Below are 22,033 nucleotides of genomic sequence, written 5' to 3'. Positions count from 1 at the left end.
AAATAAATCTAATGTTATGGTACGCATACATGCAGAACTGAACAATGGTCATATTAGCATTCACTATTGCAGTACAGCCCTAATCAACTGGAATGGTAGAGCACTCATACAAAAGTGAAGGGGATACTTATAGTATGCCCTGCAGCACAGCAACTGCAAATCCTGCTCTGCCCGTGAACTGGATAGCAAACTTGAAATGCTTGCAAATTAAGTGCACAGCTGTTTGGGAAGTGGTTTCACACATTAAGAAAAGCATTCTTGAAGGCTGCTGTGGTACTGCCTCTGTACAGTGGGCTCTGAACTCTCCTCCCAATGTTTTACCACTGTTTGCATAGCAAAAGGTGTTACAAACCACCAACCACAGGTAAGGTTTGTTTAGTGAATGGCCTATACTACTAAACTGGACAGAAGGACACAAACAGCTGGTCAGGCTGTCTCACATCCTACTTTCTTGAAGGAGTACTCAAGTTGTCTGTGACTAGCCAGTAAATACAGTACACTTTACATTTTGCTCTGATGTTTTCTGTACAATACACATAGGTGGATGGATTGGTTTAATGTCAGTTTGGACACACCTTAACTATAAAAGAAAAGATTTGTCCTTAGGCTAACCTTACTTGTATGAGAGGCTACTTATGCTTCTTTAACCTTAAGGTATCCAAAGTCTTTCTAGGTTGCTCAGTGAAATAAGAAAAACAGCCTTTCAGGCTGGAAACTTGATGGGTACAGTAGAACAACTGACAAAATTCACCATGAATGTAGATGCCCATCTAAAATAAACAAAATGGAGATATGATTAAAGCTCTTTTCTAACCTTCTAGTGGCTGTTGACATCCATCCCAACCCCAGACCCCACAACCAACTAAGAACATACTCACCCCTGTTACCAGTCTATAAGAACTCTATCAGACTTCTCTACTTAACATTAATCTAGGTACTTGTTTGGTTTGCCTTGCTCTTGCCAGATGTCATTACAGTCACAGAAACATGACTAAAACATGAAATCTGATGAAGAAACTGTGCCACCTGGCTTCAATATCCTCTGATGCAACAGGCAACACAAAAAGGCAAACAGACAAACTTACCCCCCCCCCCACTACAGGTAATGCAGAAATTCCCATGGCCACACTAAAAATAATCACCACAATATAACCATTCTAGGGGTATACATTCCCCCAGGCAAAAATGATGACTATGTAAAAGAACTCTTGCTCATGGGTATCCAACATCATCTCCCAAGAAGCCCTAACACGAGGTGATCTTAACACTGACTGGCTAATAATAAACAAAGACACTTCCAGCTATATCACCCTTTTCGGTTTCAAATCAACTCATTTGTACCCCCAACAAGCTATAATAAAAACAGCAAAAGACAATGCATCCTAGACTGTATCTTAACCAATAAGTCAACAATTACCTCTGCATCAGGCTCACCTTCCAGATACTCTCAGGGGTCACCTCCCCACATAGGTTTTAAGGAATCATACCAATCCCATAAAAGTGTCACCACTTCAACCTTACTCAACATACAACCAACTTGGCCCAGATCTCCTAAATGACAGTAAAATCTGTCAACTGGTCCAGATTTAAAGCTTCAACTTGATTAAACTGTATCCCTTTTTTAATACTACATTCCTAAATATACTCCATGATCTTGCCCTACAAGAAACAGATGAATCAAGTTCAACCCTGCCCCTGGCTAACCAGACCACCTACACTTTTAATGAAATACAGAGATAGTCTGGGCCAATTGGAAATGCAAACAAATAACCACATTTCCAGACAGCTCATCCAAATATACACACAGCTCAGAAATCAAGCAAAACAAGCAAAAAAGTTGATCAAATCACATAAAAGGTCATTCTTTACCAAGCTATAAAACATTAGGCGAAGTAGCCCAAAAAGTGTTTTGGTCTTCTGTAAAAAAAAAATTATCAACTCTGTCCGAATAACTCAACCATCTCTAGCCTAGTAACAATAATTCAGAAAGTATAGCCAACCAATTCAACTCCTATTTCATAGGATCTGCTGCATCCTTAAAATCATCAATACCCCCCACACACACACTACTTTTAATGACCTAACCACAAAATCTTTATAACCTTGTCTCAATACCTACCATCAAAACACTTCTACTCAAGGTAAAACCAACAATAGTTGCTCCAGACAACCTAACATGGGAATATCTCTTGGTTGCAGCCAACTTTCTAGCCTATTCAGTTTCGATCCTAATCGACCAATTAATCTATGAAAGTTGCATACTTATGCTCTGGAAGAAATCATACATCCTTCCATTTCATGTTGTTGTCTCTCATCTTTTCTCAGTTAGGGGTCGCCACAGCAGAACTCCGGTCCGCTAATGATTGGCAGTAGATTTTTACATGCAGACTTGCCGGCCCTGACGCACAATCTTCAATGAAGGTATGCCCATTCACGCATGTCTCCACACAGAAGACGCTCTAGCTGAGAATCGAACATGTCTTACTGTGAGGCAACAACGCTACCGCAGCACCACCACAGCAGTACATCCTTCCATTTCATAAAGGGGGCATCAAGAGAGCTCACCAGCTACAGGCCCATAGTTATCCTATCTCCCCTATCCTATCTCCCCTATCCAAAATTCTAGAAAAATGTATTCATAATTAAACTACTCATTTCTATATTAGACCAAGAACTACTCACCCTAAACCAGCATGGTTTCTGACCATACCACAACACCAACACTGCCCTCCTTTAACTGCACAACCACCATAAACCATAACAAAAATGCTGGTGAGAGGATACTCCTTGACCTCTCAAAGGCCTTTGATACAGTCTCCCACTCTATCCTACTTACTAGACTTTCATCCTTTGGGTGTAACCCATTTTAACCCATCTGCCATTTCTTGGTTTAACAATTAACTATCTGACAGACAAAAAGGAGTCAGATGGCAATCTGAAACCTCCACCTTTCTACCGGCAACTATGGGTGCTCCACGGGGACATTTAAGACCACTTCTTAATATCTTCACAAACGATTTGCACAAAGCTAGTAAATACCCTTATGTAATACAATATACAGATAGCCTCTGTAAAGGCTATCAACTTCAAAACACACACAAGAATCTTTGTCTCTATCAAAGCTTAGCTCATTCCCAACTCCTACTAAATCTGAAAAAAACTAAACTACCATTTACTCCAAACAATACAATGGGGGAAATAAACTTTTCACTAAACTTCATCTAACGTTACTTTTATAGAAATGGTCAGTCATACTAAACTTCTAAATGGGGACCTCAAATTTAACCACTGTATAAAAGCATTAATCAAAAAAAAAAAAAAAAAAAAAAAACCCATCAAAAGCTCAGTACTCTACCATAGGATAAAGCCCTACTTCAGTGAAACAGCTAGAAAACAAATGGCCAACACATCTTCTCCATACCCTATTATATTGTACTCCCATCTTCATTAACTTACCAACAATGCAATCACAAGAACTTGAGCAGTACTATAACAAAATAGCCAAACTTGCCAATAAACTACCTTACAAGTCTCACCCTGAAGAAACTCCTCTATACTTCATAAAGATCTCCAACCTAACTATTGCACATACCCTAATTTATAATCTAGAAAAATGCCCTGGTCTGACCCACATTCTCCAGCATTACGTACCTAACAGAATACTGTGCTCAGGTGACAAACCGCTATTAACTGTGACCAAATCCAAAAATGTAGCAGGATACATCCCACATCTCCTAAGAGCCATTACCAAACCAAAACCCTTCAAACAACTAAAGCAACACCTAAGAGACTCCTGGTCCTCTGCTTAATCAACCCCAGGATAAATTACACTAATAATTCATATAAATTCCTTTCAAGGGTCTACTTTATGTACTCGAATTCAGAATATCGAACACGATATTCTCGACACAAGTACACCGAAAGTGCAAAACATTGAAAATGTAAACGGAAATCTCCATAGGTGGAGATTTCTGTTTACTTCATCGTAGTTGGTATATTTAAGTAGGGGTGTGTGTGTGTGTGTGTGTGTGTGTGTGTGTGTGTGTGTGTGGGGGCCTTGCCCCCTGCCTACACTAGTTTAATTTTTTGTGTGTGTATTTTATTTTTCTTTTTGGAATTCGATTGTTTAATAGTTTGATGCATATGGTTTGATGCATATGGTTCAATCCATATGCATTTGAGCTATTAAACTTTTGAGGTGCTAAAGTAGACCCCCTTTTAAGCACCACCCCCTCCTCCACATCTATATTTTTCCTTTCTCTCTTCCACCTGCCATCTCGCCTCAAATCGTCTTTTCCCCTAACTTTCCTTTAATGCTCCACTATCCTCCTTTTACTCTTCTACTTAAAAACTTCTCCATCACATATCCCACACTCCTACCTACATCATAAAGTTCTTCCTCCACTGAAAAGCACTTCAAAAGGACTATATATTATAGCATTGGTATAAGAATTTTGACTATGGCTTATATTTATTTTCCATTTGAAACCATGTACCTTAAAACAAATGTATTGAAACTACTTGTAAAGTTTAATCTACTCACTCAGACTACTATATTATACTTAAATTGTATTTGCATTTGTTTTGTCTTAACCTGTACTGTTCTCTCTTTTTTTGTGAACTTTTCTCTCTGGGCCACTGCTGAAAATTGGCTCTGCCCAGTCAGACTTTTCTGATACACAAATGTTAATACCTACATGACTATATATATAAAAAAAAAAAAAAAAACTTATTTATTGGTTTAGTCCTTCCTTTCAACAGCACAATTGGGATGTGGGAAAAGGGTAAGATCATACAGGAGACCAGTCATCTATGGAATGAAGGGGGCATTCACTGCCCAAGCTACTCTAGAAAAACTTGACTCCGCTTAATATTTGCATATGAATCAGGGAAATCAGACTGCAGACTAACCAATAACCAGAGGTCAGAATCAAATACTGTACCTTGAATCTGTGAGGTTAAGACCTTAATGATTATGCCAGCTCTCCTCCCTTTAAAATTACTATGGAAAAAATTGGGTGTACTTCTGCAGAACTTCTTGATCTGATAATTCAGCTCGAACTCAAACAGATCCATGACTGGGTCTCCCCATTTCTGTGTCAGGGTGAAAAAGACTCCTATGTTAAGTTTCCATAACAGTCTGTCATGGAACTTCTCAACTGGTCTGCTACACAGCTGTAGTCTGAGGGGGGTATATGAACCATGGAAGTAAACATCTAGCTGCTCTCTCTCATATCATCAATGCTCCTTTGCATAGCTGCATGTAGGTACCATGTAGCACACCACTGTTGATTTGTCTGTGTGACTGCAGAGTACCTGGATGTCAAATTGTTTGGTCAGGATGGTTAGAAAAACAGACCATCTTTACACTGACAAGTTACTTCAGGATATTTCTGCTCCACATCTCCTGTACCTTCACTGTTCGCCTTCTGTGTGCCAAGTCAAAGACATCTGCACTGAGGATCCGGCTGCTCTTTTGGGTCACTGAAGACCCACAGAAAGCATCCACTGGTTACTCAACACTTGCACAGAGCATCAGTTTGATTCCATTTAAAAATCAGAGATCAAAGGCAATACCTTGTCCCCCACGTTTTTCAAGCACCACTATATCGTTTGTATATGTAGTATGACCAGGGATTCTATAAACATGGGAGGGAGAAATGACGCTCATTACCTTCAGAAACATTCATGCTGACATCACTGCTTTCTGGGCTTGGTCTGCAAAAATGTTTTTCAACTGAATGGCCTTATCCTGAGGCAAGAAAAAACAAGCTGCAAAACTGATATAACACAAAAACTTGGTAGAGAAAACCACTTTATAAAGCAAAACTTTAGGGCAGAACCCTTCTTCAATACTAAAACATAGCATCAAACATTTCACACTTTAAATACAGGTCATCAGTCACATGATCAGCAGCCAAAAGAAATCATGTGACCACAAAAAACAAAATAAAATACAAAATATAAAACACAAAATGTAAACATATTATAAAACTTTAGAGCAAAAGAGTCTATCCTATATAACATACATATTTCATGAACAATTACATCACAATTTGGTATTTTGTAGTTTAACTAGTATCGGTTTAAGGACAGGAGACACATGTAGCCACTTGTATTACATCTTCTGTGGTCTATGTGGCTACATGTGTCTCCTGTCCTTCGTTTTACGTGGGTAAGACTACCCGTAAATTGAAGGAGCGTATTACTGAACATAAATCGGAGATTAGGAGATGCTATGATAAGAATGCCTTATATAAACATATATCTATTTTTGGTAATGAACATAAATTTAAGTTTAGGGTGATTGATATTGTATATCCTACATTAAGGGGTGGTGATATCAATAACCATCTAGAGACTAAGGAATATGAATGGATATTGAGACTTGCTGCTGATTCACCACCAGGTTTGAACAGTATGGTTAGCCTTAAACCGATACTAGTTAAACTACAAAATACCAAATTGTGATGTAATTGTTCATGAAATATGTATGTTATATAGGATAGACTCTTATGCTCTAAAGTTTTATAATGTTTACATTTTGTGTTTTATATTTTGTATTTTATTTTGGTTTTTGTGGTCACATGATTTCTTTTGGCTGCTGATCATGTGACTGATGACCTGTATTTAAAGTGTGAAATGTTTGATGCTATGTTTTAGTATTGAAGAAGGGTTCTGCCCGAAAGCTTTGCTTATCCTGAGGCAGCAACACTTTGCACTGCAGAATATACAAGACATTATCCAGAAAAATCTTTGGATGTTTGGAGTCCCAATTATGACTTGTACAGAGTTCATGGCAATTCTAAGGCAGCAATTGTGCAATAAACATAAGTGCTTCAGGGGAAATTATGGACCTCAAAATTACTGACAATTCAATGCACGCATCCAAACCTCTCAAAGAATTAACAAGCCAATTAACACACAGAAAATGTTCCTAAACTGGGTGCGTATTCTCCTGAAGATCACAGACAGTGAGAGATAATAGGACTTCTAACCAATCAATTCTTGAAGCAAACAGAGCTGGGGTGGTTCAAGTGGCTCCACTTTGCAGCTGTAATTCAGACAAAGATTCAGGGAAAAGGAGAAGTTTAGCCACACCGGTGCCAGTTCAGAAGGGCAAATGTCCACATGTACTTATTCCTCATGAAGAATTACTACAACACTGATTAATAAAATGATAATCAGCTGATACAATCAGAAGGAAAAAAAAACAGCAGTTTTTAAAAAGAAAAAAATAAATCAAAGGACTATCAAAAACTGTCACACACATCAAAAGCACAACACTGAACTAGTGAAAAAAGGTTTGTAACATTTTTCATAATGCAACACATCTACTCTGTAATTTACTCAAAGACAGAGTCCTTCCTTTTGTCTTGCAATCTACCTCAAAGGTTTGGTGATTTTGAACGTGTACACAGAGGTGTAGGGGATAACAATGTAAACAAAAGTACAAAGTTTTGCTTGGTTAATTGCATCAAACTGATCTTCGAGAAATCTTTCCTTGAATAAAATGTTACATATCCATTTAAAGTTCACTACACTGCTAAAATGTCACACACCATCCCTGTCTCTCTTACTTTAAGATATGTGGATCTTCTGAACCACCCCATTATTTACTCAGTGGCGCACACACACACACACACACACACACACACACACACACACACACACACACACACACACACACACATGCTAGAATTACAAAAAAATCAATAATTTTCAAGCAGAAAGCCACACAGGCATAATGTCATCCAAAATACTTTGCGCAATTATCTGCAATACAATTAATCTCTGATGAATGAAGACTGTTCAATCAGTACATATTATTACATTTATTTTTGGTTGCTTTTAGAAAATTATACCTTATGAGATCTTCACGGTTCTGGAAGATTTTTGTTTTCCGGTTTACAACATAATTTGGGAAAGCCAGGCGACCCATGTTCACCATCAGAACAGTAAAAAGTTGATTCTGTCCACCATAAGCAGCATCCTCTTCTTCCGTTGAATCAGACAGTGAAAAAAGCATCAACAATCGAGAAAAAACAGCTCGGGGGCTTCTACAAATCCTCACACAAGGTCCAATTAGTTCCTTTGCCCTGTAGCAAACATAAGGATGATAACTGCTTTGAATAGCCAGATTTAATATATTTATAACACTTTATGCACTACAAAATAAAATATTTTTATTATTCCACCAACAGATGTAAAACTGTCTTAGGAAAATTACAAACAAGATCTGTCTTATTATAAACTATTTCCCTGTTCTTGCTCACCTACTCTCAAAATGTATATGCCTGGTCTAAGTACCCTGCATTAACACTATTTGCTCCTTGTGTGTCCACCCCCCTCCCCGTCCTTCACCTCATCCTGCTTTTATTTCACCATACCTGCCTTCTCTTTCCCATTTCTCTTTTTGCTGCATTCCCTCTTTTTTCAGCATTATGATACCGAATTACCATCATTAAAAAGACATGCTGTTACCTTTAACTTCTAGGTGCTGCTTATCTGTTATTTCTTTCAATTTACTGAAAGAATAATTCTGCACATTTCCTTCAAGTAATAGCATCTGCCATCTCTGTCTTCTTTCCAACACAAACATACACAGGGTATCAGCAATTCCTTATTCTTTTATTTCCTTTGTCCATATATTCACTGCCAGCTCACACTATTTATTTTACATTTGTTAACCAGTAGATTCCTACTAGGCAAGTTGCTCATTTTCAGTGGAGGCCCGAGGAGAAAAGCTCCACACACAACAAAAAATAGACAGTAAAACAACATACACAATACTAAATGTACTTAAGAACATACATGCTAAAATACACACAGATAATTATCTTTAGAGAAAATCATCGTACAGTACAGTATTGGCAATAAATGAACAGATGCAATTATACTTAAAATAAATGCAAAAATGTACACTAAGAAAGTGTGCAAAAATATGCATAAAAAGTTCTCCATAGAGAAAGGAATAGGTAGTAGACAGAAGAATAGAATGGAGTGGATAGTAGATAAGAACATGTACAAGCATATACAAAAGTTATCCATGAAGAACAGAGTAGACAGTAGATAGAAGACAAATAGAGTAGACAGTAGATTGAAGGAGACTATACCCTAAAACCCTTAACCCCTTAAGGTATCATTGTAGGATCAAGTGAAACACTTGAGAAATAGACCAATTAGTGTCTGTATGTATGCACAACCAAAACATAAGCATTAACCTGAATTGTCATCTCCAAACCCTACTACTCAGTTTCCTCCACTCCTTCTATAACTTAGTTTCACAGTATAAAACCATCATGAATATCACTGTTACTTGCTGGTCCTAAATATATATATCAGACCTTTTTTCTGAGTAAAACATTTTTATTTCCGTATCCCACCCCCACTGTCACTTTTCCCCTTTCCACACTTCAAATTTTCCATATTCTATTCACAGAATAACTGGCATATACGGATAAAGCCCTGACTACTACCCAAGTGACCAGACTTCAACTAGCACCTTGGACACCTACAGGAGCTGGCATGGGAGATAAAAAAAAAAAAAAAAAGAGGAGGATGGAGCCTGTCCACCTCTCTTGTGCTGGTGACACATTCATAGGAAGTTACTAAGCTAATGGCCCTAGGGCCCTTACAAGCCTAGCTAAGTGACCCTTGTTTCCGTGATCAGCACCTATTGTCCCTTTTCCAAGAGAGACACAGGTGGAATCCCCTTGGTGAATTTACTGTTACATATCCAAATACAGACTGCATTTAAAGAGAGCCAATGACGTGCTCTATTTGACATGAAGTGGGAGTCTGTTCCAAAGGTGTGGTAACCTCTGGGAGACAAGTCTGTCCCTCCAGCAGGTTTTATTAATGTCACATACCAGGTTAATTAGAGCAAGAAAAGTACAGTTTTGTACCTACCATAAATGTAGATGTTAGAGTGTTCACCCTGCTGCAATCATCACACTTGGGTTATCCTGTCGTCAGGCGGTCCCCGCAGTTGGCCGGATTTCCAAAGTCTTGGTCCGACGTCGGTTGCTGTCGCCTCATCCCTGACGTCAGTGCACCAGGGGTACATATATTGCAACAGACGCCATTTTCTTCAGTTTTTCTTGCCCCAGATGTCAGGTGCCCCGAAAAAGGTGATCCACATTAGTACTAAAAGGTGAGAACACTATACAAACACAAAAACCTTCAGCTATAAGCAAATACATCAGTAAGGCATAGCAAAGATTTAGCCAGTAGATCAGAGGGGTTGGAGGGAGGGTAACCTGGACTGCAGCAGGGTGAACACTCGAACATCTACATTTATGGTAGGTACAAAACTGTACTATGTTCGTCGTGTTACCCTGCTGCAGTCATCATACTTGGGTTGAGTCCCAAAGCCAAGGTAGGGTGGAGGCATTATAGAGGGTTAGAGGAGGCAATGAGGCCCTACAGAACTGCAGTGGCGAAGCCTGCCCTGGACTTAGAATAAAGAGGTAAGTGATAGTGTTTGGTGAAGGTGTGTACAGAACTCCAAGTTGCAGCTTCTAAAATTTCCTTGGTAGGAACCCCCATGAGAAAGGCTGTAGAGGTAGCTGTTGCCCTGGTAGAGTGGGATCTAATGGTAGGAGGAAATGGTTTCCCATGATGGGTATAGCAGAATCGTATGCAGTGGCCTATCCATTTTGAAATTGTTTGCTTGGATATGGCCCTCCCTTGAGAAGCTGTAGCACAGGAAACAGAGTTGGTCAGTTTTTCTGAAAGCCTTAGTTTTATCCAAGTAATATTGAAGCTGCCTGTGAATGTCCAAGGAATGCAGGAGTCTCTCACCTTTGTTCTGTCGATTGGGGAAGAAAGTGGGTAGATGGATGGTTTGATTTAAAGCTACACTGGAAACCACCTTAGGCATGAAGGAAGGATTAGTTCGTAGAGAAACTCTGTCTTGATGAAAAATGAGGAAAGGTTCCACTGCCATAAGTGCCTGTAATTCTGAAACTCTCCTAGCAGAAGTTATTGTCAGGAGCAGGGCAGTCTTCCAAGATAGGAACTGAAGGTCTGCAGAAAAAGCTGGTTCAAAGGGAGGTAGCATTAGTTTTTCCAGAACAAAGTTGAGGTCCCATGTTGGTGTAGGAGCTCTTCTAGGTGGTCTAATGTTTTTTGCCCTTCTGAGGAACTGCCTTAGGAGTGGGTTTGAAAATAAAGGTGGATTTGTGTCGTAGTGAGCTGAAATAGCTGAAGCATGGATTTTAATTGAGGAGAAGGAAAGTCCTTTATTCAACATCTCATCTAAATACTGCAGAATGTGAGGCATATGAGGCTGGTTGTGTCTTGGCCTTTAGCTTGGTTCCAAGCAGAAAACCTTTTCCATTTGTCCGAGTAAGCCTTCCTGGTGCTTGGCCTCCTGGCTTCTAGAATAACATCCAGTATTGCTTGTGAAAGAGGAGCTGGTTGGCTGCTTAATTGATTTGCCATGCAGCCAGGTTTAAGGTTTTGATCTGGCTGTGTAGAATCTGCTTGTCTTGCTGCATGAGCAAATGAGGTATTTGAGGCAAAATCCATGGTGGGCTGTGAGCCATATTCTTCAATAGCGGGTACCAGTGCTGGCGTGGCCAGTCTGGGGCTATGAGAATCATTCGAGGTTTCTCCTTTTTGACCTTCAAAAGAACCTTTGTGAGAAGAGGTAATGGAGGAAAGGCATATGCTGTCAGGTTTTTCCAACTGAAGGAGAGAGCGTCCACTTTCCAAGCTTGATGGTGGAATGTCCTTGTACAACATTTTGTCAGCTGGTAGTTTTGAGGACTGGCAAACAGGTCTATATTTGGTAAGCACCATCTTTGAGTTATCATTGCAAATATTTGTGGGTTTAGCTACCACTCGTGGGGATCTTTGATGTTTCTGCTTAGGTCGTCTGCCAATGTGGTTTTCTGTCCTGGCAGGAAGTGAGCTTGTAACTGGACTTGGTAGGCCAGAGCTGTCTTCCATAAGATTATTGCCTGCCTGCAAAGAGGGTAGGAATGTGTGCCCCCTTGTTTATGTACCACATTACTGTGGTGTTGTCCGTCTTTATTGCCAGTTGTCCAGGCTGTAGTAGATCCTTGAAGGCTGCCAGAGCTTTCTGTACAGCTAGCATCTCTTTTTGGTTTATGTGCAGTTTTCTTTGTTCTGCAGTCCATAGGCCTTGAATGCATTGCTCTGCCATGTGTGCCCCCAGACATAGTCTGAAGCATCTGTTGTGATAGTTTGCCTGGGTGGGGGCAAGGTGAAAGGCTGACCCTTGTTGAGGTGACATGCCTGTGCCCACCACAGAAATTCCTGTTGAAGGCAGGGAATGAGAGATCACTGTGTCCAAGCTGTGGCTGTGTTGAGACCATACGCTTTTTAGGTACCATTGTAATTTCCTCATATGCAGTTTTGCAAATGGTATTACCAGAATGCAGGATGCCATGAAGCCCAAAGCCTGCAGAATTTTTCTTGCAGTTAATTGGGTCTTTGTTGCCATTGTCTTGAAATATTGAGTCAGTTGTAATTGCTTTTCTGGTGTAAGATAAGCCTTCTGGGCCGTTGTGTCCAAGCTGACACCCAGGAATGTCATTTTTTGTGAGGGTACTAGTTTGGACTTCTTTTCGTTTACTGTGTACCCCAGACAATTTAGTAGATGCTTCAAAAAAGCCAGATGTTGTAAGAGAATGTCTTTTCTTTCTGCTTGGATGAGGCAGTCGTCCAGGTATGGATATATTTGAATTCCTCTTTGTCTGCAGTATGCAATTACTGGTGCCAGGCATTTTGTGAATACTCTGTGCGCAGTAGATAAGCCAAAGGGCAGTGCAGAAAATTGATAATGGGTTGAACCTGCAATGAAACTGAGGTATCTTCTGCAACTTTGTCCGATAGGGACATGCAGGTATGCCTCCTTGAGGTCCAACGTTACCAGCCATGCTTCCTTGCCCAACATGAGAAGTAGCTGCTGTAGTGTTAGCATCTTGAATTTGGGAACGTGTAAGTAAGTGTTTAGAATTGAAAGGTCCAGAATTGGTCTCCAAGCATTTTCTTTTCTGGGTACAAGGAAGAGTCTTGAGTAAAATCCTTGGCCTTGCTCTTGAGTTGGTACCCTTTGAATGGCTCTCATGGCCATGAGAGCTGTAATTTGTTTTCGAGCCTCTGCCCTTTGATTTTGTGGCAGGTTTGGCATTCCTCTTTTTATGGACAAGGTGTGAAAGTGGAATCTGTATCCTCGTAAAATTATGTCTAGGACCCATTTGTCCTTTGTGACCATGTGCCAGTTGTCTGCAAATAGTGCTAGTTTTCCCCCCAGGGGGGCTGACAAAAGAGCTTTGTTTGGCCAGCTGAGGTGCAAGTCATTGAGTTTGCCTTCTGGAGGGTTGAGACCTGTCTTCTCCTCCCTTCTGGGTTGGAGTGCCCCATTGGCGAGGTTTATATTGAGCTTACGGTTGTCCTCTGCCCCTTGGGCACCTGTATTTACCCCTCTGAGGCCTGTCAGTGGCTGGAAAGGACCAATTTTTTGTTGGCCAGTTTCTGCTGAAGCGAGGGGGTTGTACCTGTAGGAAATATTTGACTGTCTACATTGATTTTGCCTTATCTTCCATTTTCTTTAAAACTTTTTCTGCTTTAACACCAAAAAGAACATCCTGCTGTAAGGGAGCATCTAGCAGTTTTGCTTTAACATGATCAGGCAGACTTTGTTCCTTTAACCAGGCATGCCTACGTATAACTGATCCAGTGACAGCTGCTCTGCAGGAGGCCTCCAAAGAATCAAACCCACATTGTAAGGTACGTTTGCCCACCTGCTCGGTGGCATGCAACAAATCCTGTACTTCTTTCAATTCAGATTGTTGAGGGAGGATGGTTATCTTTTGTTTTAACTGAGAGGTCAGAAATTGCTGATACTTAAGCATATGAAATTGACAGTTTAGAGCTCTCATAGCTAAAGTGGCTGAGGTGTAAACCTTTTTCCCCCATCTGTCTAGTGCTCTTGCATCCCTTTCAGAAGGTACTGGATTTTTAGCCATGGAAGCCTTAGCCCCCTTGGGACCCTGGGCGATAGTCTCTGGGTCAGCTACTGGGCGTTTGTAAAGAAATTTGTGGGAATCAGGTACTCTGTAGTATCTGTCAGGCTTGGCCGAGGCAGGAGGCAGAGAGTCAGGGTTGAAACTGGATTCTAAATGGACATCATCCACAATGTCCAAAACAGGAGGGATGGCTAGAGGTCTGTGTTGGGGGAGTAAAAAAAACTCTGAGCCTTTTCTTGGAATCAGAGTAATCTTGACCTTCCCAGTGAAAATGTTCCCTCATAGTGTGTAAAGTTTCCCCAAAAGAGTAATCTTCTGGAGGGGAAGCGGAGGGAATAGAGTCCTCAGCATCAGAATCTTCATAAGGAGAGAAGGAATAGTCTTGGTCCTCAGAGGAAGCCGAAGAAATAGACAGTTGTTCAAAGGAAACAGATTCTTCCTCTTGTCTAGGCCTTTTGTCGGGAGGAGGCTGAGAACCCCTGATAACAGAAATCAAATCTTCAGCCATCTTGAGCATCTGTTTCTTAGGCATAGGGCCTTGAACAGGAGACTGAAGTGAAGCCTTTTTCGATTTGGAAGGAGTCTTCGATTTGGAAAACGTTTTGACTATAAGAGTCGTCGGTCTGAAAACGCCTTCAGAAGGCGATGGCGTTTCTGAGGTATCGACGTCCTTGGAAGGTAAATAGTCGGTAGGGCCTGAAGTAAAAGGCTGCGTCGGCCTAGTACATTCCGTCAAAATATCCATAGCGGTCTCGGGTTCCTGAACTGCGGTAGTCAGAGGCTGCGTCAGAGCCTCACTGATAACCGGAGAACCGGAGACCGGATCAACCGAGGCCTCGGAATCGGGCTTAGGCCTGGGCTGTCGATCCTTATCCCTGTGCTTTTTGGGCACGCCGGTAGTCGGTAGCTCCAACGGCATGTTATAATTAAATTTTCTGCCAAAAAAGTGTCGTGCGAAATCAAATCGTCTTTTAATAGTACGTTTATTAAATCTACCACAAAAAAGACAAGTGACGTTGTGATCAGGGCCTAGGCAAGGTATGCAATAAGAATGAAAATCCTTATGAGGTATTTGCTTCCCACAAGAAATACAAGTGTTAACTTTTTCTGACATCGGTCTGAGGCAAGAAAAGTTTCCCCAACGGGGTACTTAGCTTTATAGAAGACTTCGGTCTGAAATTCGAATTCGAAAATCTCAGGAGTCGGCCGACCGGCACTTGCGAACTGCCTCTGCTTTGGGCACCGCGCGACAAGAAAGACTGAAGAAAATGGCGTCAGTTGCAATATATGTACCCCTGGCGCACTGACGTCAGGGATGAGGCGACAGCAACCGACGTCGGACCAAGACTTTGGAAATCCGGCCGACTGTGGGACCGCCTGACGGCAGGATAACCCAAGTGTGATGACTGCAGCAGGTTAACACGATGAACATCCAGTGTGCCACCTGACTTGCAGATAAGCAGCATTTCCAATAAAGCAGGGTCACAGATTGCCCTATACGCAAGGCTGAGATCACCTCCAAGTAATCTGTATGAAACATAATAAAGTGATAGTAATGTCATCCAAACCCCATAGGACAGATGCTAAAGACCTTGAATTTTCCTTGTGAGGAACCTTTGTGGTCTCTCCAATTGTTGCAGGTGTTTGGAAAGGCACAAACCAAAAGGGCGTTGTACTCAATTACTAGCCTGATGAGAGAAGAGTACAGGGAGGTTATAGCTTTTTTTCTGGAGGCACTGCCCTTACTTATGAGATGAGCAATATAGAATGCCCTTCTTACCACTGTGGTGACATAGCAATCAAAGGTAAGGTTGCTATCAACCTGTGTGTGCCCAGGTCTCTCACCACGGAGTGCATAATTAGGGCATTGCTACTGATGTGGTAGCAGGACCACCACCCTTACCCACATCCTCTAGTTGAATCCCAGTACAGGTTCATAGGAGATTACTAGGCTAATGGCTTAAGAACACTTATAAGCCTAGCCAATATAATCAGATTTTAGGATAGACTGAGGATCAGCAGCACATCTATAAGGGGGCAGGACCTAATGACTGAATCACGCAAAGGCAAAACGCACATCACAGAGATGAACTTCAGGCCATCCCCTTGGGCGCTAATGAACAGGCACTGAGTAAATAGTGGTATGGTTCAAATTTAAGGTGAGCAAGAGTAAGAGAGAGAAAACGTATGTGCCATTTTACCAGCAAAGTGAGTCTTAATGGGATACATTACATTTCACTCAGGGAAAGATTTCTCGAAGATCAGTTTGTGGCAGCTAACCAAGCAAACTTTCAGTCCTTTTGTTTACATTGAGAGCACATACAACCCCTGTGCACAATCAAAGTTGCTTAAAAAATAAATACAAAATCTTTGTCATTTTGAATGATGGTACTGTTCTCAACTGCTCGCCTCTCACCCCTAGAAGGAAAATATAGTTGTGTACACTTACCATAAATATAGATGTTCCAGTGTATACACTGTTGCAGTCATTACATTTGGGTTATCTGCTTGCAGGTAGCCCTCAGTCGACCCAATTATCAAAGTATTGGTTCCTGCGTCGGTTGCCATCTCTTCTTCCAGGACGTCAGGTAGTCAGGGGTATAAAGCATGCAGCAGATGCCATTACATCAGTTTTTCTTGCCCTAGATGTCAGGTGCCCCCATAATGGGAAGCAATTATATATTTAAGGTTACACCTCCAACAAAAAAGCAAATACACCAGAAAGCTTTAAGCATAGTAAGCAAGAATAGAGGTATAGTCGATTAAAGACAGGGGGCTGGAGGGAGGGTAACCAGGACTGTAACACTGAATACACTCGAACATCTACATTTATGGTAAGTGTACACAAAGTACAGTTTTGTACCTACCATAAATGTAGATGTTCGAAGATCCACATTGCTGCAGTCCTTACACTTGGGTAGTCCGCTGTCCTCGGTCGGCCCGAATATCAAAGTATAAGGCTGACGTCGGTCAAGGCGCATTTGACTGACATCAGGACGTCAGGGTACAAATGCGCATGACCGACGTCATATCCTCAGTCTTTTCTTGCCCCAGATGTCAGAAGACCCTAAAAATAAAGGTCAAAACCAAAAGACAGCAAACAAACAACCAACCACCCTTGCACTAATGATATGTACAATATATACAATATACACAATATTTACAACCCAACCCACACAACCACCTCTAACTACAGAGGGGAAGGAGGGAGGGTAAATTGGACTGCAGCAATGTGGATCTTCGAACATCTACATTTATGGTAGGTACAAAACTGTACTATGTTCTTCATCTCACATTGCTGCAGTCCTTACACTTGGGTAGAATCCCAAAGCAGAGGTAAGGGAGGATGGCCAAACTATAAGGAAGCAGGAGCTGCCAAAATGCCCTGCAAAACAGCAGTGGCAAAACCAGCCCTGGATTTAGAGTAAAGTGGTAGGTGATAATGCCTAGAGAAAGTATGCACTGAACTCCAAGTAGCTGCCTCCAAAATATCCTTGGTTGCCACCCCTCAAAAAGCTGTCAGTGGCAGTAGCCCTAGTGGAATGAGGCCTAATCCCAGCTGGAATCTCCTTGCCATGATGGGAATAACAGAAGGCAATGCAAAACCCAATCCACTTAGAAATAGTTTGTTTTGACACAGGCTTGCCCTGAGAACTCAAAGCAAAAGAAACAAATAATTGCTGAGACTGCCTGAACCCTTTAGTTCTGTCTAAATAATATCGCAACTGCCTGTGTACATCTAAAGTGTGCAAAATCTTTTCCCCTTTATTTTGGGGATTTGCATAAAAAGTAGGCAAATGAATAGTTTGGTTTAAAGCCACACTAGAAACCACTTTAGGCATAAAGGAAGGATTAGTACGTAAAGATACCCTGTCCTTATGGAAAATTAAGAAAGGCTCAACCGCCATAAGGGCCTGCAATTCAGAAACCCTTCTTGCAGAGGTAATGGCCAACAAAAAGGCAGTCTTCCATGATAAATATTTCAACTCAGTAGTAGCTGCAGGCTCAAAGGTTGTAGAGTGAGTTTCTCCAACACAAAATTGAGATCCCAAGCCGGAGTAGGAGCTCTACGTGGGGGTCTTATATTCTTTGCCCCTCTAAGAAATTGCTTGAACAAAGGATGAGAAAACAATGGTGGGTCACAGTCATAGTGAGCTGAAATTGCTGCAGCATGAACCTTAATAGAAGAGAAGGACAAACCCTTGTCCAGTAACTCAGTAAGATATTGAAGAGCCACACTTAAATTAGGCTCAGAAACATCAAAATCCTTTGCTGCACTCCAAAATAAAAATCTCTTCCATTTATCTGCATACACTTTCCTTGTACTAGGCCTTCTAGCTTCCAAAATCACATTCAAAACTTGTCGTGGAAGTTGAGACCCTCTATGGTTCAAAACAGAATATGCCAGGCTGTTAGGTGAAGAGAGTGAAGTTTGACATTGAGCAAATGACTGTCCTCCTGGGACAACAGGTGTGGAATCAAGGCAAAGGCCATGGAGGCTTCCTGCCAGACTTCTCAGTAATGGGTACCAGTGCTGTCGAGGCCAATCTGGAGCTATTAAAATCATCCTTGGCTTGTCCTGTCTGACCTTTAGAAGTACCTTTGGGAGGAGAGGCAGAGGTGGAAAGGCATACACATGAAGATTGCTCCAATTGAAAGAAAGAGCATCCACTTTCCAAGCTGTGGGATGAAACCTTTTCGTGCAAAACTTTGGCAGCTGATGGTTTAGTGGAGAAGCGAACAGATCTATGTCTGGAGTTCCCCATGACACTGTCAATTTCTGAAATACATGAGGATCCAATTTCCACTCGTGGGGATCCATAATTCGTCTGCTCAACACATCTGCTAAGGAGTTCTGTGCTCCGGCAGAAACCTTGCCTGAAGATTGAGCTGTAAACTGAGAGCAGTCTCCCACAAAATCATTGCTTGCCTGCATAGAGGATAAGAATGTGTTCCCCTTGCTTGTTGATGTACCACATGACAGTTGTGTTGTCTGTTAGAATCAACACCTGCCCTGGAAGAAGTAAATCCTTGAAAGCTATTAATGCAAACTGGACTGCTAACATCTCCTTCAAGTTGATATGTAGATGTTGTAGTCTGGCAGGCCACTTGTCTTGTATCCACTTTCCATTTAGATGAGCTCCCCAAGCTTTGTCTGAGGCATCTGTCGTTAAAATCTGACTCGCCTCTGGCTGGGTCACAGAGAGTCCCTTGTTTAGGTGACATTCCTGAGCCCACCACAAAAATTCCTTTTGAATGCAAGGTATTATTTGAATGACAGTGTCCAGATCCTGGCAGTGCTGTGTCCATACATTTTTGAGATACCATTGCAGCTTCCTCATATACAGTTTGGCATTGGGAAGCACCAGAATACAAGATGCCATGAACCCTAAGGCTTGAAGGACTGTCCTTGCAGTCAGCCCGGACTGATGAGATAGTTGATGGAAGTAAAGGAAAGATTCTTTTGTTTGTCCGGGGTCAAAAGGCCATCTGGGATGCTGTATTCAGTCTTACACCCAGAAAGCACATGTCCTGAGAGGGTACTAGACTGGACTTTATTTCGTTCACAGAATACCCCAGGCATCTTAGCACTGCTATCACATATTCCAAATGATGAAGAAGCTCGTCCCTTCCTTGAGCCAGAATCAGGCAATCGTCCAAATAAGGATAGATCTGTATTCCTTTTAGCCTGAAGAAAGCTATCACTGGAGCCAGAACTTTCGTGAACACTCTGGGCGTAGTAGATAAGCCAAAGGGCAATGCAGAGAACTGATAGTGAGAAGTCCCAGCTCGAAAACGCAGATACTTCCTGCAACTTAGTCTGATAGGAACATGAAGGTAAGCCTCCTTGAGATCCAAAGTTACCATCCAATGATCTTTGCCCAGCAGAGGTAAAAGCTGTTGTAACGTCAACATTTTGAACTTGGGAATGTCCAGATAAGTGTTGAGGATAGATAAATCCAAAATTGGTCTCCACGTGTTCCCCTTCTTTGGTACTAGGAACAGGCGAGAATAAAATCCTAGGCCCACTTCTGGCATAGGGACCGGCTGTATGGCCCCTATTTGGAGTAACAGAGAAATTTGCTTGTGAGCCTCTATTCTTTGTTGAGGAGGAACGTCTGGCATGCCTTTGAAAGGAGGCAAGGTATGGAAATAAAACCTGTAACCGTGGTGTATGATATCCAACACCCATCTGTCTTGGGTAATTAAACTCCAATTTTCTTTGAAAAGTGCCAACCTTCCTCCCAAAGGTGCTGCCAGACGAGAAGGTTCTGGCAGCTGAAAAGGTAGGTCATTGGGTCTGTTTACGAAAGGACTGACCCCTGCCCTCACCCGAAGACTGTGCAGGAGAACTCCCTGTTCTAGGCCTGAAAGAGCCCTGAGCTCTGCCCCTACCACGTCTAGATCTACCCCTAGACTGGGAATCATAAGAAGGATCGTCCACCCCTTAGTAGGCCAATTTCTACTAAACTTTGGAGGCTGAACCTGCAAAAAATCTTTAACAGTCTGCATAGACTTAGCCTTGTCTTCCATTTTCTTTAAAACTGCTTCAACAGGAGAACCAAACAACACATCAGATTGTAAAGGAGCATCTAAAATCCTTGTTTTAACATGGTCAGATAAATTTTGATCCCTCAGCCAGGCGTGCCTGCGAAGAACTGACCCAGTGGCAGCCACCCTAGACGAGGCTTGTACAGCATCAAAACCACATTGCAAAGAATGCTTACCCACCTGTTCAGAAACATGTACTAAATCTTGTAACTCTTTACAATCAATACCTTCCGCCAGAGCATCAACCTTAGACCTCAATTGTGCAAGGAGATAGTTTTGGTATTTCAACATGTGAAACTGGCAATTCAAAGCCCTCATAGCTAGAGTGGAAGAAGTATAAACTTTCTTTCCCCATCTATCCAAGGCCCTGGCCTCTTTATCTGCAGGAACCGGATTCTTGACAACAGAAGCCTTAACACCTTTAGGCCCCTGGCTAACAGTTTCAGGGTCTGCCCTAGGACTCTTAAAAAGATACTTATGAGCTTCAGGCACCCTGTAATACCTATCCGGCTTAACAGGAGCAGGAGGCAAAGAATCAGGATTAAGAGAAGCCTCTGTAAAAACATCTTCCACTACATCCAAAACAGGAGGTATAGCCAAAGGCCTATGCTGGGGTAAAAACAAATTCCCTAAGCCTTTTCCTGGAATCAGAGAAGTCCTGACCTTCCCACTTAAAATGCTCCCTCATGGAATGAAGCGTTTCTGAAAAAGAAAAATCCTCAGGAGGAGAAGCAGAAGGAGTAGAATCATCCACATCAGAATCAGAATAAGGAGAGTACTCCTGCAAGTCTTCAGCCGAAGACTCTGAAACATCCGAAGCCTGCTCAAAACTCCCTAGCTCAGGCTCCACCCTAGGTCTCTTATCAGGAGGGCAAAGAACCCTAATCAAAGTAATCAAATCTTCTGCCATTTTAAGCATATGCTCCTTGGGCACAGTTCCTGAAGAACTAGGGGTGACACCAACTGAAGCTAAACCTGGCCTGCCTCTGGGAGAAGCCTTGGAAACAGAAGGAGGGGGCCTAACCACCCTAGGCAGGGAGGGGAGTATAGTAACCTGAGAAGCCCCATCACCCTGACCTGCCTCCTGAGAGGCCACATCCTGCAATAACAAAGTCTCTCCCTGGGATCCCAAAGAAACCTCTGGTGGAACCACCGGCTCCACCGACACCTCTAAAGAACCGGCGTCCGTGCAGGCGGTTCCTCTAGCCTAGGCTTAACTGCTTTGTCCTTGCGCTTCTTCGAAGAAGCGGGCGTCGGAGCATCTGACGGCATTTTATAATTGCACCGCTTCCCGAAGACTAACCTGGCACAATCTAATCTCCTCTTTATAGTGCGCTTATTGAATCTAGCACAAGAGCGACACCCAACAACGTCGTGCTCAGGCCCTAAACAAGGAATACACAAAGTATGATAGTCTCTGTGCGGTATCTGTTTCCCACAAGAAATACAATTATTCACTTTTTCTGACATCCGGTAAA

General features: G+C 42.0%; 1 protein-coding gene across 1 annotated transcript in view; it reads right to left on the bottom strand.

Moving 5' to 3' along the window:
- FAN1 (FANCD2 and FANCI associated nuclease 1) overlaps nt 1–22,033 on the bottom strand; it is a 571,422-nt gene that overhangs the window by 366,981 nt on the left and 182,408 nt on the right. Inside the window, exon 3 of the mRNA XM_044078482.1 lies at nt 7,866–8,099. Within this exon, the coding sequence (XP_043934417.1) occupies nt 7,866–8,099 (234 nt within the window). The remainder of the gene's footprint in view (nt 1–7,865; nt 8,100–22,033) is intronic.

The sequence above is a fragment of the Protopterus annectens genome, chromosome 7.part1 (assembly GCF_019279795.1).
Source record: "Protopterus annectens isolate FY-2018-M chromosome 7.part1, PAN1.0, whole genome shotgun sequence".
Taxonomy (NCBI): Eukaryota; Metazoa; Chordata; order Ceratodontiformes; family Protopteridae; genus Protopterus; species Protopterus annectens.
This window is presented reverse-complemented; position numbering and strand designations above follow the sequence as displayed.